The sequence below is a fragment of the Malus domestica genome, chromosome 06 (assembly GCF_042453785.1).
Source record: "Malus domestica chromosome 06, GDT2T_hap1".
Lineage (NCBI taxonomy): Eukaryota > Viridiplantae > Streptophyta > Magnoliopsida > Rosales > Rosaceae > Malus > Malus domestica.
The window spans coordinates 27212932-27229629 of NC_091666.1; the positions used below are offsets into that span (position 1 = coordinate 27212932).

Below are 16698 nucleotides of genomic sequence, written 5' to 3' on the forward strand. Positions count from 1 at the left end.
TATCAATGTATTAATGCTAGACCATTGGTTCATGAAATATTCGTCATGTTTTTCACTCATATTGTAATACATGGATTGTTTTTACTAGGTCTATGACATATATATTAATCATGTCGTTCACTCATATAATAAGAAGTGAGATTAATAATATGTTGGTCACTCATATTATAATAGTATGACTGTCACTCAAAATATTTCGTAGATGGCACGTTAGCATGTCTTCTTATTGAAGAATATAAGTCCAATATATATAAAATTAAAAAATTAAAAAAACACAAACATAATAAAATACAACATACATTGAGTAGTTTTCAGTTCCACTACTCTAATATCGTGGATCCAAGCTTTTTGTAAAACAACCTCACACCTATTGGTATACACGAACAGTTAAACTGAGGACAATATCGGTATTATCATTACTACTGTTGATCCCTCATGTTGTCATTATAAGAGAGACACTACATATTGACCTTCTCGTAGTTATAGTGAACTTTGGTCAGACCAGGAAGATTAGTTTACAGCTATGCGATCTACAAAAAGCACACACCTGCGGTCAAATTCATATTATATTTATACAGCAAGTTCAAACCAGACAACCAAAAAACCAATCATTCACCACTCATCCATTTTCCATATTCATCAGAGATCTCAACTATCCCACATAGAATTGTGATGCAGCAGCAGACTTAGCTTCTCTGATCATCATCTGATCAGTGATCGCCAGCCGTCGACTCCATCTGGAAATACAAGATGGTCCTACTCCATGGCAAGTTCAAGGCCTTCGCCAACAGCAGATGGCTGGTGTTCGTGTGTGCAATGTGGATCCAATCCTTTGCAGGAGTAGGGTACCTTTTTGGGAGCATATCACCTGTGATCAAGTCCACCATGGGCTACAGCCAGAGACAGTTGGCAATTCTTGGAGTGGCCAAGGACTTGGGGGACTCTGTAGGGTTTGTGGCTGGAAGCCTATCTGAAATATTGCCCACCTGGGGACTTTTGGTAATTGGAGCAGCCTTCAACTTTGTTGGGTATGGCTTGCTTTGGCTTATAGTCTCTCAGACTTTGCCTGCTTTCCCTCTCTGGGTGGTGAGTTAATTTGTTCAACTTCAATCCAAAGTCTCATTCTCTTCATCAAAGTCTTCTTGTCTTTTTTTTCAATTTTCATTTTTATGATTGGTTTTGGATGTTCGGGATGGCTCCTATAAGGGCCAAAAGCGTTTTCTGGCAACCAAAAGTGCTTTTGTGATTCTAGATCATAGGAGCGCTGTGTGGAGAAGTAAGGCGGTTCATGCTTCTTCAGGAAACACTTCCAACTAACTTTTTTAGAAAGTACTTGAATTTTTAATAAAAAGCATACATTTTTTTAATAAAAACACTTGGCAAAACTCCTTACGAACTTGAGTACTTTCTATAAAAGTAATCTCGAACCGGGCTTAGGATTTGGAAAGGGTAAATAGGGTGAAATTTTTTCTGTTGGTAAATCAAATGGTAGGAAAAGAGAGGAGTTAAAGTGCTGACTGCTGATTCTTTGCTGCCTTTTGAGCTCGCTGCTTTTGCTTCTGTAGACGTCTTTGATGTGCAGTTAGAATTATCTATGGGAATTTGTTTGTGCATTCAATTGGAAAGAGTTGTTGTAGTCTATCTTAATGTTTTTTTCTTGGCATAAACTGTCATACAGTTTCTGTTCATGTCGAAGCTGAATTGGGGTGTGGATTTGGTTCAATTGATTCTTCGCTGCCCGTTTAGGCTCGTACTTTTGGTGTACTGAATTGGACGTGCAATTTGTTCATTGATATTTCAAAACTCTGCATTTTGTTGTGTCCAAAATTGGTAACCAAGTTGTATTTCCCCTTTCTCTGCAGCTCTGCATTTGTATATTTGTGGGAACCAACGGAGAGACCTTCTTCAACACAGCAGCATTGATATCATGTGTGCAAAACTTCCCCAAAAGCCGGGGTCCTATAGTCGGGATCCTCAAAGGCTACGCCGGGTTGAGTGGCGCAATACTGACTCAGATTTATGCAATGATCAATGCTCCGAATGAATCCTCGTTGATTTTTATGATTGCAGTCGGTCCATCGATGGTTGCCGTTGCTCTGATGTTCATTGTTAGGCCTGTGGGAGGTCACCGGCAAGTGAGGCCATCTGACAATTCAAGCTTCCTATTTACTTACAGCGTTTGCCTTGTTCTGGCAGCTTATATGTTTGGAGTTTTGCTCCTTGAGGATTTGGTCAACATAAGTCAAACTTTGATCACATTGTGTGCAGTTATCTTGATCATTCTCATTCTGCTTCCAATTGTGATCCCCGTCATACTGGTTTTCTTTTCCGAGCCAACACATTCTGTGCAGGAGAGCCTTCTCCTCGAATCGCAAAGTGAAGAGGCTGGAAAATCTGAGCAGGACAAGACTGAGGTCATTTTAAGTGAGGTGGAGAGTGAGGTGGAGGATGAGAAGTCTCGGGAAGTGGATTCGCTTCCCATGTCCGAAAGACAGAAAAGAATTGCTCAGCTTCAGGCTAAGCTGTTCCAGGCAGCTGCTGTCGGAGCAGTGAGAGTTAAGAGGCGAAAAGGCCCTCATAGAGGAGAGGATTTTACTTTGTTGCAGGCATTGGTAAAGGCTGATTTCTGGCTCATATTTGTTTCCCTACTGCTGGCTGCTGGTTCTGGTTTGACAATTATTGACAATTTAGGTCAAATAACCGAGTCACTTGGGTACGATGATTCGAGTATTTATGTTTCCATGATCAGCATTTGGAACTTTCTTGGACGCGTTGGGGGCGGTTACTTCTCTGAGATTATAGTAAGGTGACATAATTTACAATCATAAATTTCGGTAAATATTTCCTTAATACATTTCATACGATGACCTACTAGTCCTAATGTGCATCTGTGTTGCTTTTACCAGAGATTACGCATACCCTAGACCCGTGGCCATGGCGGTAGTTCAGGTCATCATGGCACTCGGGCTGTTCTACTATGCCGTGGGATTGCCAGGGCAGATTTATGTGATTACTGTGCTGGTAGGACTTGGTTATGGTGCTCACTGGGCAATTTTGCCAGCTGCAGCCTCAGAGCTATTCGGGCTGAAGAGTTTCGGGGCCTTGTACAATTTTCTTACAATGGCAAATCCTGCTGGTACTCTTATATTCTCAGAAGTGATTGCCAGTGGAATATACGATCACTACGCAAAGGAACAAGCCGCACTCAGACGCCAAATTTCGGGTTCAATGCTCATAAAACCCCTCCGGGATGACGACTCACTCACTTGTGTTGGCACTGTATGCTATTCCATCACTTGTGGAATACTTTCAGGACTCTGCATTGTTGCTTTTGTCTTAAGTTTAATCGTTATTTATCGGACTAGGAGGGTTTATACACAGCTATATGGATCGAGCAGTTGAGCTGCAAAAGCGAAGGGCAACTGGATACCTATGGCGATCAGCACATTGCGTCTGAAAGGCCTTTCTTCCCTATGAATCCAAGTTCTGCACTGAACATGAAAAGGAATTCTTTTCTTTTTTGTGTGACAACGGAAGAACAATTCGATGATAACCAGAGTCCTCTCTGGTTGCTGCAACACGTTCCCACTCCAACAAGGATAAGGTTCTTCACTCCATCTCCAACAAGGGCACGGGAGCAGCAGCCCAGTCCCAGTCCGAGAAGGATTTATAGTTCTTTTCCTATACTGATTTTATTTTATGTTTTCTGTATCCTTCTACACGATGACTTTGTAGCCCTATTTATATCAATAAAAATTGGCTCACTCATTCATTGAGTTCTACAAATACATTCTATCATCTTTCATTCGAAAGATATGAAGAATATTTCATCTGACTGATCACGATATGTGAGCACAGTAGATTTTTTATTCATGATTGGAGCTCAGACATATTACAGTTCAATGAAAAATGAATAAGGCTTCAACTTCTTGATATTTATATGTAAACAACATAATCAGTTGCCACAACATCAATAGCTTCAGAAGGCTGAGATTTCTTGAGGTTTAAGGAAAGATACCTGGAAAGTGAAGCCCGCCAAGTGGCCCAAAATCCAATTGAAGGCAAAAATGCCTATACGACCTGTTTGGTGGGCTGGATAAGATAAATTATGATCAATTAAAATATTCTTGAGTCTAGTCTACTGTTTATTGTGTCAAAGTGCGAGATGATAGAACTAGACATGATGAGTTATGAATTACAATAGAGTGGGTTATCAGTTATCTAACTTATCCTAAAGTTCATGTCAATCTAATCATATCCCTAAGGCTTAATCCCATCCAGCCCACCAAACAGGCTCATAGTGGAGTCTTTCACACTTTCTATTAGGGTGGAGCTATTTATACACTTTGGTTACCTCCTACACACATGTTAGTTTCTGTTCATTGATCTTTTTATTTTGATCCAATGGTTAAAAATTAAGAAGAGTGTGTAAGATATAAAAAGAGGTGTGTTGATAGCACCACCATTTATGTTATAGTTTCAACTCTTCCTCATACAGTCAAGATTATTAATATGGAAAATATACAAAAATAAGAAACATATATAATTTTTTGCGAATGCCTAATATGGTTACTTTAATAAGGTAATTAGCTGACTCTCTTACTTAAGATGGCAAATTTTGTTGGTTTCCACGTCAGCATGAAATGGATTTTCTTGGTCAAAATAAAATCTACATAAATCCTTCAATATATGGAAGGAAACTAGACACATATACATGCATATCCACCTGAGAGAATCTGAGGTTGTATACATTGGATTTTGTTTGCCAAAAATGGGAAAAAGTAAAATACATTGAACTTAATATCCATTAAATATTTTTTTTAAAGTATCCAGTTTTGGGAGGATTACATAATTAATTTCAAATCCATGAGTAATAAAAGAAAATCTACCCATGACTTGAACAATAAAAGTGAAATTGGAGGATAAGATATTAAATTTTAAATTTTCATTGTGTTTACTTGCAAACTAAGTTATGTTATAATTTTGTTCAAAAAAAAGTTATGTGATAATTAAGTTTTAATTTTACACAAATGCATTATTCAGTAGTTCTTTTAAATAGATAAGCTCATAGCTTGTACAACGGTTCAAGAATGTGACCGAAAGGGACAGTACGTAATATAACATCGATGAGAATAAAATAAACTTAGACAAAATATGTGGCAAAACAAGATTTAAATTTTGGTAACCTTGTATTCCTAATTAAAATTGCCGTATTAGGGAAAAATAAATATGGCAACGTAGGAAAGTAGCAACCATGCATACCAAAACAAAAACTAAGCCGAATTGCAACAATGGTCCCTGTGTTTATCCGAGATTTCACTTTTGTCATTGTAGAAATTTTGTTTCACTTTGTACAAGGACGAAAGTGAAATCTCAAATAAACTAGGACCATTTTGCAAATCGGCGCAAAATATAACCATGGTTAGGGTCTTAAAATGGACATGTGGCACGATTTACAAGAAACTGAAATTACATCGATAGTCCCTATAGTTTATCCGAGATTTCATTTTGCCATTGTAGGTTTTTTGTTTCACTTTCTACGAGGTCGAAAGTGAAATCTCAGGCAAACTACAGGGACTGTCGTTGCAATTTCACCAAAAAATTAACCATGGTTAGGGTTTTAACCATAGGCCAACAAATGATTAGGTGGCATCATTTTATAAAAGCCGATGCTACACCTATATATATGTGTCTGGATGTATAGAAAAATGTACATGCAAAACTCCTCAGCTACTGAAAGAATTGCACCAAAAAATATAAAAAAAAATCCAGAAGTTGGGATTATTTGAATTTTGATCAAGGCAAATAGAGGGCGAGCATAAAAATTTTGTGGAGAATTCATCAGTGGCGTCTCTTTGACCAAAATATTGAAACTGGTAAAGTTCATATCTCTTATATATATATGTTTCTGTATGGTTTCACTGTGGCATATATGGATTTATTTTTGCTGTTTCTTCTCATAAGTTATCAGCAATGCTAATGATAATCTAGGGATTTAGTCAAAGCTACTGAAATTGGGCAGGTTGGATGTGTAATTTGAAGTCTTATTGGCAGCTATTTGGATTGTTTGCATGTCTTTGTGCTTGTGAGGGATTTGCATATTTCATCATATATCTTCAAATTTTAGTAAATTTGAGAACTTGATATTTGGTTTTTGTTCTTAATTGTTCAAACTTGGAGCTTGGTTTTTCTGTTTGATTTCAATTTCTTATTCACTTGAAGTGTTTGATAGCTGAGATTTTACTTCTAAGAAGGAATTCTCATTTGGTTTTGTGATGAATTGTGGGAAACGAAAAACTTGGAATTCAGATATATACATACACCCTGTGATCTGTCGTTAGGATCACCAGAGTTTCGTGGGAACAAAATAGGCCGTTGGATTTCATTTTGCGGCCTCTTGTTGATTGGGATCATGGTTTTTCCGATTAGTTGGATGTCATTGTGCTTTTGTTGATTCAACCTGTGTTTATTTGAAAGTTCAATGCTTTAACTTGTTGAGTTTTGTAGATACGTGATTTCCCGCGTAATTTGTTGTATTGAGTATTCTAGATTATGAGGTGTTAAAGATTCGGTAACTGATATATCTTAGGACATTGCAATGATATGGTCCTCAATGTGCTTTTGTTAATTCAAACTGTGTTTATTTGAAAGTTCGGTGCTTTAACTTGTTGAGTTTTGTAGACACGTGATTTCCCGCGTAATTTGTTGTATTGAGTATTATAGATTAGGAGGTGTTAAAGATTCTGTAACTGATATATCTTAGGACACTGCAATCATATGATTCTCAATGTGCTTATGTTAATTCAACCCGTGTTTATTTGAAAGTTCGGTGCCTTAACTTGTTGAGTTTTGTAGATACGTGATTTCCCGCGTAATTTGTTTGATCGTTGTATTGAGTATTCTAGATTAGGATGTGTTAAAGATTCGGTAACTGACATATCTTAAGAAGATTCGGTAACTGAATGTGGAATTTGTGTAACATTGCAATCATATGGTCCTCAATGTGCTTTTGTTAATTCAAACTGTGTTCATTTGAAAGCTCGGTGCTTTAACTTTGTTGAGTTTTGTAGATACTTGATTTCCCGCGTTATTTATCTGATCGTTGTATTGAGTATTCTAGATTAGGAGGTGTTAACAATTTGGTAACTGTTATATGTTAGGAAGATTCGGTAACTGAATGTGGAATGTGTGTCGCATTGCAGTCATATGATCCTTACTGTACTTTTGCTAATTCTTCCTGTGTTTATTTGGAAGTTCAGTTCTTTAACTTGTTGAATTTTATGGATACGTGATTTCCCGCGCATATTTTTAATCGTTGAATTGAGTAATTCTAGATTAGAAGGTGTTAAAGATTCGGTAACTGATATATCTGAGAAGCATTCATTAGCCCTTTTTTTCTATGTTTGTAGTTGTTGTGTTTGATTGATCACGTCTGTATTTTTCTTGATAATCTTTGCATCTTTGATTCTTATTTCGCAACGTGACAGTCTATCAATAAAAGAAGCATCAAGGGAAATATTGTGCGCAGACACAGAGAGTCACCAACCAGTGAAAATGGAATGTAATAAAGACGAGGCCCTCAAGGCGAAAGAGGTCGCAGAGTTGAAGGCTTCAGAGCGTGACTTCTCTGGGGCTCTAAGATTTGCTTTAAAGGCGCGGAGCTTGTATCCCGAGCTTGATGGTCTTCCTCAGCTTTTGACAACTCTTTATGTTCACACCTCCGCTCAGAAGGGAACAACTGGTGAGACCGATCGCTATAAGGTCCTTGCTGTGGAACCGTTGGCTGACAAGGGCACAATCCGAAAGCAATACAAGAGACTGGCTCTCTCTCTTCATCCAGATAAAAATAAATCTGTAGGCGCAGACAGTGCTTTCCAAATTGTTAAGGAAGCCTGGAATTTGTTGTCTGATGAAGACGAGAGATTTCTTTATGACCAGAGGCGGAGCTTAAGCTACATGGTTGAAAGAGTTTCGGATTGCAAATCATCCACAGCGATGAGTCAGAATGGTTTTCATACCTTCTCCAACTATAATCAGTCAAACGGAAGGGATCAGTGGAGTGCTAATTATACTGACCCTTTTACTACAATGAGTTGGAATGCTTTCCATACCTTCTCCAACTATAATCAGTCAAACAGAAAGGATCAGTGGAGTTCTAATTATACCGATCCTGTTACAGCAATGAGGCGGAATGGTTTCCACACCTTCTCTAACTATAATCAGTCAAACGGAAGGGATCAGTGGAGTGCTAGTTATACCAATCCTGTTACTATGAGTCAGAATGGTTACCATACCTCCTCCAACTATAATCATTCAAACGGAAGGGATCAGAGGAGTGCTACTCGTAATGAGCCTACTGGAGTAACGAGTCAGGATGGTTTCTATACCTCCTCCGACTATAATCATTCAAAAGGAATGGATCAGAGGAGTGCTACTCCTGCCGAGCCTACACCAATGTGTCAGAATGGTTCCCATACCTCCTCCAACTATAAGCATTCAAACGGAAGGGATCAGATGAGTGCTACTCGTTCTGTGCCAACAGGAGTAACAAGTCAGGATGGTTTCTATACCTCCCACAATAATCATTCAAACGGAAGGGATCAGAGGAGTGCTACTTCTGTCGAGCATACTAGACCATTGTGCCAGAATGATTTCCATACCCCCTCCAACGATAGTCGTTCAAACAGAAGGGATCAGAAGGGTGCTACTTCTGTCGAGCCTACTACACCAGTGTGCCAGAATGATTTCCATACCTCCTCCAACGATAATCATTCAAACGGAAGGGATCAGAGTAGTGCTAGTGCTAGTCATACCAAGCCTACTAGATGCAATACCAAGCCTAGTAGACCTCCTTCTCTACCGAAACAGACATTTTGGACAGTGTGCAGTAGTTGCAAGATGCATTTTGAGTATCTTAAGACTTATCTGAACCACCACCTTCTGTGTCACAACTGCAATCAGGGCTTTTTAGCTCTTGAGACACCAGCCCCAAAAGTACCCAATTTGACATCCTCTCCATGGATTTCCTACTTTCAGCGAAAGGGTTCTGGGCAGCGCAACAGGACCAAGAAGACCTGTGCTCCAGGAAGTTCACAAACTGCTACCGTAAATGTGGGATTAGCTGGAAATTCTGGAGTTGACACATCAACACAAGATTTGGCAGGCAAAGGGCAAGTACCAGGTTCCTGTGCTGGTCAAACTGCAAGTGACGTTCGCCAAGAATTTGGGGAATCAAAGAGAAGGCATGAAGAGGCGTTTCCAAATAAGAAGGTGCATACGTGCAATCTTGATGCTTTTAAGAAAACAGATGCTGCCTTAGCTTCTGAGTCTCCTACCTCTGCTTCCAGTTCTGTACCCAACAAAGAGATGCCTACGAAGAAAAGGCATCTGAGCGGGCAAGAGATAGGAATGGCTAATGGAGGAGTTGCTATGGACAGTGTATTCGGACCTAACAATGGTAGTGTTGGTACAGGAAGTTTTGATGTAGCTGGAACGCTTGAACTTAACTTCACAAGGAATCTGCCCATAATACAAGTGAGGAGTGCGTTGCAAGGAATGATTCAGAAAGAAATTTCCCAGAAGCTTAAAGTGTGGAAGGAGGCTGCTGCGTCGAAGACTTCATTTACACCAAAAGCTGCTGCAGATAGTAACCAGGTGAAAGAGAAGCAAAAGGAAGAAGCTTGTCAGCGTGGTGTAAAAACTAGTGTTACAGGATGTACGGCATTTGTGAATCCGAAGAAGTCTTCCCTTGCCAATTCTCATGTGGACACTGATATGGAGCAACAAGATACAGTGAAAATGACTGTTCCAGACCCTGATTTTCTTGATTTTGACAAGGATCGTACAGAAAAGTCATTTGGTAGCAACCAGGTTTGGGCCATCTACGATGAAGATGATGCCATGCCCCGTTATTATGCTATGGTTCACAGTGTGATATCTTTGAAACCGTTCAAACTTAGCATGAACTGGCTCAACGCCAAAACTAACAGCGAGATTGCTCCACTAGATTGGATTGCTTGTGGTTTTTCTAAGACTAGCGGGGAACTTCGGAAAGGGAAGCACGTAGTCTATGACCATCTTCCTTCTTTCTCACACAAGGTGGCTAGGTGGACAAAAGGCAAAAGAGGAGCTATCTGCATATATCCATCAAAAGGAGAAGTCTGGGGACTGTTCAGGAACTGGTCCCCCGTTTGGAACGAACATACCCCAGATGACGTTATTCAGAAATATGATATGGTGCAAGTGCTTGAAGATTACAACGAGGAGCAAGGCGTGAAAATTGTCCCACTGGTTAAAGTAGCAGGTTTCAAAACAGTGTTCTGCCAACATTGGGACCAAAGTAAAATCATGAAAATTCCAAGGGAAGAACTCTTTCGTTTCTCCCACCAGGTCCCTTCTATAAGTCTCACCGGAAATGAAGGTCACAATGTTCCGAAAGGATGCTTGGAGCTTGATCCTGCGGCTACTCCCTTGGAACTGCTTCAGGTGGAATCAGAAGAATATGAGGATGACATGGAGGTGACAGGTGAAGGATGTAATGGTGAAGATCCGGTTGGATTGTCAAAAACCACCAAGGAAGAGGCTCAGGTGGATAATGGCAAAGTAACTAAAGAAACGGGCTTGATAGAAGAGGCTGAGAAAAAAGACTTGGCAGACATGATGAAGAGGGAGAAGGAACGCCAAGGGCCGACGTTGCTAGTGTATAGTCGGAAATGTTTCAGGGAAGACAAAAAGAAGGGTGCCGACTGCTAAGTGATTGCAGATTTAGTGGACTGGTCGTTAACAGAAGTAGAAGACTCGCAATCTTGTATCCACCCCGTGGAATTGGAAGTTCATCCCCTTTTCCTGCATCTTCTTCTCCAATTAACAGTTATCATGAGTTGCAATACTAAGGTATATCGGTTTTAGTTCTCGTATCTTTATATTGATGAATCCACAGTTTTGTCCGAAGGCGTGCAAATGCCCTTGAGACAAGTTTCAGTTGTATTTTCAATTTGAACAACAGTTTAGGAGCTTTTATTTTCGAAGTTTTAGTACCCGGAGAAGGACTTTTTCGATGTTGTTGCAGCTGGTCGAAAATGCAGACCTAGGAGCTGCTAGATCTTTTTATTGGTATACCGAAAAATGGTTTATGGGTTTGTTTTCTGTGTTGTATCAAACTTGGATAAACTCTTGAGCCAAAGCAGAAAGAGTAAACTGAATGAAATATTCAAGTTGTTAGTTCCTTGTGCTACTTGCTTTTGATTGCTGTTCTCATAACTTTATCATATACTTGATTCTTGTTCGTATTAAATTTCAGCATTTCACATTCATTTTTGAGGGATTTCGAATCCGAATCGTGGTATTTGTCTTGTAAATGTTTTAGTAAGTTTCTACAGGTCTTGTGTTTTTCAAAGAAAATGCTAAGATTGCAGGAATACTTGTGAAATCCCTGTGTTTTCATAGCTTTGAGTAAGCAAATGGTACTAAAAACTGAGTTACACGAAAAGGAGTTAAAATAATGTTTGGTAGGTTAAGAAAATGCAACGTAGAAATAAAGAGAAACTTCGGCGTAACCAACACTAGATGAGATCCGTATTCATAAAGTCATGTTTTCATGAGAACTGCATTAAGGATGACGAAAATTTTCTGCAAAGTAGTTATCACACCAAGTAAGATTAAAATACATAAAATCTTATGTGTTTGCGAGAATAGTGTTGACGCTACAAATAGCATGATCCGAGGGTCCGTGCACAAGTTTTTTTTAGAGAGTTCGAAAGTGTCTTAGAATAAAGAACTGCATGAAAACTGGATACAAGATTCTCATTCTTGTTTTGGTAAATGTTGTTTAAAGTAAGGGACAGTAGGCATAAGTCAACTACAAAGTGTTTGCTTTTGCTCATTGACTTTTAAATATTTTGAATAGTCGGCAAGCCTAACTTGCAGGTTCTGTTTCGATGCCCGATCGCTTAAATATAGAAACTCACTAGTTCGAAACATCGAATTCGGATCTCTCGTATTGTTTTTGTTTATTAGAAAGTTATACGTACTTCACGCTTTTACCATTGAGCCACTTGTTGTGGTTCAATCTGTTTTTTAAATTAAGTTTAATTATAAGATATTTATATCAAGAAACTCTACAGTTTTCCAAGCGAAATGTGTTTAAGATAAATTAAATATAACTAATTCCGAATAGGTTGATTACAAGTAAAAAATATTTATAATATAGGTAGCTAAAAATGATTTATATGTGATATAGGTAGATTATCGACAAAAAAATGTATGATACATGTATATTAAATAAGTAAAAAGATTGTTTTGCATCATGATTGAAGAGATTTAATTCTTAGATTTTTGATATTATTATTATTTTTTTAATTTTTTAGTTTTATCACAATCTTATATTATGCACTTACGCCTGATGAAAGCATAAGAGAGAGATTGATGCATATGGTGACTATTTTAAAGTGTTAATAACAAATGAAGTTATTTTTGCAGTATTATTTTTCCCATTCGCACACCTCTATTCATTTTTAATTTTTGAAGTGACCAAACCAACAAAATTTAACAAACATAAATAAGCAGGAATGTGCAGAAATAGAAATTTGGTGACCGAAAATCATTTCAAAATAACTATTCCTCTATATTGTATTTCCTCAAGATTCCAGTGTATGAAACTCTTATGGGCGAGACGTTTGTATAAAATATCTTTTCTTTTTCTCCTGTCAATACGAAACTCAAACAAATTGGCACGAATGTGTTCACCGCACAATGGACTATTAATAATGAGGTTTAAATTCGTCTTTGGCGAGAATCAAACTTAAGATCTCTCACTTACAAGTAAAGATGAATATCACTAGACTGTAGTACTAAGTAACAAAATAGTGCTATAAAATATTCATTCCAAATATGTGTACTTTGTAACATATTATGCATCTATAAGATACTTAAGAGAAGGCTTTTCGTCGATTACTTTTGATAATGTTTGGCTATACCTTAATTGTATTTACAAAACAAAATAAAATAAGTTAATATAATAAAAAATAAACAATGATAAACGAATACTTAATTTTTTATACAACGATACACTAAAAGGTGGGAGATAAATTGCAATGTTGCTACTTGCCCTATATGTAATGTGCAATTTTGCTACATGATTTTCCAACTGACACAATTAACGTAGTAAGTTTGTTAAGAGTGGTTGCACTCTCTTGACTGCAAAGATAATAAAAATATATCTAAGCTAAGTTTTTTTTTGAAGAGCATATCTAAGCTAAGTTTGGCCCTCCTTATCTGCTAGAAAATATTGGCAGCCTTTTTTTTATTCTATCTCTTGAACTCACATTTTTAGAGAAACAAATTTTCTAGCAGATGCGATTACCAGTGTTAGATTTCATTTTAATAATCTTCTTTGTGTGGGATAGATTGTTCGTTATCTATTGTGGCTCACAAGATCTATTTATTTGAGTATGAGAACTCGTTGTGATCGTTGCCATTCGGTTTAATTTATGTCTTAGTATTTAAATAAAACAAAAAAAACAAAAAACTTAGGTGGTATAAGCATATTGGATGACAAGAAAACCTCCCAATAAAAGAGCATCTGCAGGGCTGTGTTATATCCCATCCCTGTCTCAATTCCTCTCTCTCTCTCTCTCTCTCTCTCCTCGTATGATACACATCTCCAGCCCTTGAAATCCTCAAATCCCCACCACAAAAATCACCAAAAATCAAATCTCAATCCCACCCCCCACTCCCCCCAAAAAAAACCCACCATTTGGTTCCTCCCCATCCCACCAATGGAACCCAACCCCAACTCTGGCGCCCCCACCTCCGCCGCCGCCGCCCCGACCCAGCAACCACCGCAAGCCCAATCCTCCCCCTACCCAGCAACCCAATCCTCCGTCCCCGCCCTTCCATTCCACCACCTCCTCCAGCAGCAGCAGCAGCAGCTCCAGATGTTCTGGACCTACCAGCGCCACGAGATTGAGAGCGTCAACGACTTCAAGAATCACCAGCTGCCGCTTGCCCGCATCAAGAAGATCATGAAGGCCGACGAGGACGTCCGCATGATCTCCGCCGAGGCCCCCGTCCTCTTCGCCAAAGCCTGCGAGCTCTTCATTCTCGAGCTTACCATCCGCTCCTGGCTCCACGCCGAGGAGAACAAGCGCCGGACCCTCCAGAAAAACGACATTGCCGCTGCCATTACCCGCACCGACATATTCGACTTCTTGGTGGATATAGTGCCCCGCGACGAGATCAAGGAGGAGGCGGTGGGGCTCGGAGGGATGGTCGGGGCGACGGCTAGTGGGGTGCCGTACTACTATCCGCCGATGGGCCAGCCGGCTGGTGGCCCCGGGGGGATGATGATAGGGAGGCCTGCGGTGGACGCCTCTGGGGTTTACGGCGTGCAGCCGCCGTCGCAGGCGTGGCAGTCGGTGTGGCAGACTGCGGCGGATGATGGGTCGTACGGGAGTGGAGGGAGCAGTGGACAGGGCAACCTCGACGGTCAAAGGTACTGTGTATCGTACTTATCTATCGAAATGTGACTTCTTTCCGGAAAACTTTGATGATTCTTGATGTGGGAATTGTACTTTTGAAGTACTGAGTAACTGGGTTTGTGACAGTTTCATGGCTTCTTCGACAAATTTAACTTCTTTTCGGTTATGTTCTGTTTTCGTTAGCGTGATTAGGTGAAATGTGTAGCTTAATTTGTGATGTTTGAAATGGTTTCTTTGTACTTGTCTTCTGCTTCGAATAGGGGTTACGGAATTGTTTGAAGGAGCTAAATTTTATAGGTTCCGAGGCATAACTTATCTTTATTCCAAGAGAAGCATTTGAGTGTTGTGTGATTCGGACTTTCGAGTTTGCAAAGATTATATCTTGGATGAATTGGATAATCTTATTAGACCATCTCCAACCCTTGGTTAAAACCTAAAATTTTCAACCTATAAAATTTAGGTTTTAATCTAGAAACAGTTTTTGTCCCTCAATCATTCTGGGTTAAATTTTTAGCTGAGATTATTAAAGAATGAATTTAGGATAATTTTTTTTCTTAAAGTAACTTAAAAAAAATAATTATGTAGACTATTCTTATTTAATTTTATGCACAATTTAACTTAAAAATATTTAGGTTCCGATATGTATTGAAAAATCACTAAACCGACATCATGAAACTTGTGGAACACTGAAAAAATATGAAACACATAAAAGAATTATTTTTAATTACCTTAGCCGTTTGATTTAAATTTGGATCATTAGATTTTTTTTATTACCCTTGGATTTGATCATATTAGATCTTAGTCGTTGGAGTCAATGAATTTATAAATATAAAACTAAAGAAAATACACATATATGGTGGGTCGGTCCTACTAACCCAAGGGGCATCCTGGCCTAAATTTGAGGCAGAAGGATTGGAGCAAGTTAGGGTAGGTTTAGAATGTAAAATTTGAGTTTTACTCCAAGGATTGGAATAGGTCTTAGAGTATCGAAGTTGATGCAACATGAAATTTGAGACCGCCATGTGCATCCAACTCTTGAAGGTAGTATTTTTGTGTGTATTGTTGCTATGGGGTCATGTACTCAAATTCAATGGCTTGATGATTTATGGATCTGCTTGTTTGGGGAAAAGAGTTTGAGGAGAATAAGGAAAATTATTAGCACGATAAAGATGTTCCCTTTACTCGTGGTATAGTGATGATCCAACTCAAATTCCTTATGGGTTTCAGCTTCTATGTAATGGGGAAGGGTGGTCTTGGAACCATTGCAGCAGTCTATAGTACTGTCCGATGGTCGTCTTTGCAGAGTTGCCCTTATGTTTTCTGTTTCTCGAATCAACTTAAATGACGGGTACTTGCCAACCCAAAAACTGAAATCAAGCCAATTTGCTTTGTATCGATTGATTGATTCATCTTCCGAACGGACTACCTTCTGCATTTTCTTTGTCCTCACTTTGCTGACCTGCTATGGACTGTATATTACAAAACTTCGTGATCATGCATTAAAGAGTCTGCATTTTGCGAAGGGAATTTAGTTCCTTGGGTGCATCAGTGAAGGTGACCTTACTGACTGGCTGTATAATTGTGATCATTGAACCATTAGCATGAAACTTTCTAAGTTGTAGCACGAAACTTTGTAACTCGAAACAAATACTAATACCGAGTGTTTCCAATTTCTGTATGCAGTTAAAGAGACTAATTTAGGGATGATTTGCTGCGTGGGGGGCACGGAGGAACGATCGGCAGATGATTTTTGAATTGCTGAATTAATATTATTGTTCTTTCTTATGAGGATGACTTAAAGACCTGGTAAGACTATTGATCCAGAGCCGTTGGAAAATCACTGCTGTGTAATATTAAATGTGCAGTCTTCTATAATTTAGGCTATCTTCTCTCTTGTTGCCAACTCCAATCATTGTGGCTCATTTCTTATTAATCAAACCTCCTAGGTTTTAGCTCTCTCTCTCTCTCTCTCTCTCTCTCTCTCTCTCTCTCTCTCTCTCTCTCTCTCTCTCTCTCTCGGAAAATGATACACGCACCATTTTTAGCCGCTTATGCACTCATGTTTAATCATGGTTGTGGATTTCGTTTGATTTATTAAATCCAATTACTAGGAATAAAGTGGGGTGCGTTTCCATTCGTAAGGCAATAAGGCGGAGAAACTATGTTACCATTATTAATAGTTTGAGGATGTCAAAATTTTCAGCGTTCAACATAGAATCAT

The 16698-nt window shown here is 38.9% G+C and overlaps 3 protein-coding genes across 3 annotated transcripts; all 3 read left to right on the top strand.

Annotated features, from left to right (window-relative positions):
- Positions 1-473: 473 nt before the first annotated feature.
- Positions 474-3786, top strand: LOC103437529 (protein NUCLEAR FUSION DEFECTIVE 4-like). The gene is made up of 3 exons (XM_008376010.4): positions 474-1086; positions 1863-2806; positions 2907-3786. The coding sequence occupies exons 1-3, from the start codon at positions 751-753 to the stop codon at positions 3400-3402; spliced, it is 1776 nt and encodes a 591-aa protein (XP_008374232.3). The 5' UTR covers positions 474-750; the 3' UTR covers positions 3403-3786.
- Positions 3787-9542: 5756 nt separating this feature from the next.
- On the top strand, positions 9543-11123 carry LOC139196716 (uncharacterized). Its single transcript, XM_070823058.1, has one exon. The coding sequence runs from the start codon at positions 9556-9558 to the stop codon at positions 10750-10752; it is 1197 nt and encodes a 398-aa protein (XP_070679159.1). The 5' UTR covers positions 9543-9555; the 3' UTR covers positions 10753-11123.
- A 2349-nt stretch (positions 11124-13472) lies between these two features.
- Positions 13473-16433, top strand: LOC103437530 (nuclear transcription factor Y subunit C-1-like). The gene is made up of 2 exons (XM_008376011.4): positions 13473-14491; positions 16161-16433. Exons 1-2 carry the CDS (start codon positions 13776-13778, stop codon positions 16162-16164), a joined length of 720 nt encoding a protein of 239 aa, XP_008374233.1. The 5' UTR covers positions 13473-13775; the 3' UTR covers positions 16165-16433.
- The last annotated feature ends 265 nt before the right edge of the window (positions 16434-16698 follow it).

What these genes read in the sequence shown, in the direction of transcription:
- LOC139196716 (XM_070823058.1), top strand. Translation starts at nt 9,556, where the DNA reads ATGATTCAGAAAGAAATTTCCCAGAAGCTTAAAGTGTGGAAGGAGGCT.
- LOC103437530 (XM_008376011.4), top strand. Translation starts at nt 13,776, where the DNA reads ATGGAACCCAACCCCAACTCTGGCGCCCCCACCTCCGCCGCCGCCGCC.
- LOC103437529 (XM_008376010.4), top strand. Translation starts at nt 751, where the DNA reads ATGGTCCTACTCCATGGCAAGTTCAAGGCCTTCGCCAACAGCAGATGG. An exon ending in CTGCTTTCCCTCTCTGGGTG is followed by an intron (nt 1,087 to 1,862) that starts GTGAGTTAATTT and finishes CTTTCTCTGCAG; the next exon opens with CTCTGCATTTGTATATTTGT. An exon ending in TTCTCTGAGATTATAGTAAG is followed by an intron (nt 2,807 to 2,906) that starts GTGACATAATTT and finishes TGCTTTTACCAG; the next exon opens with AGATTACGCATACCCTAGAC.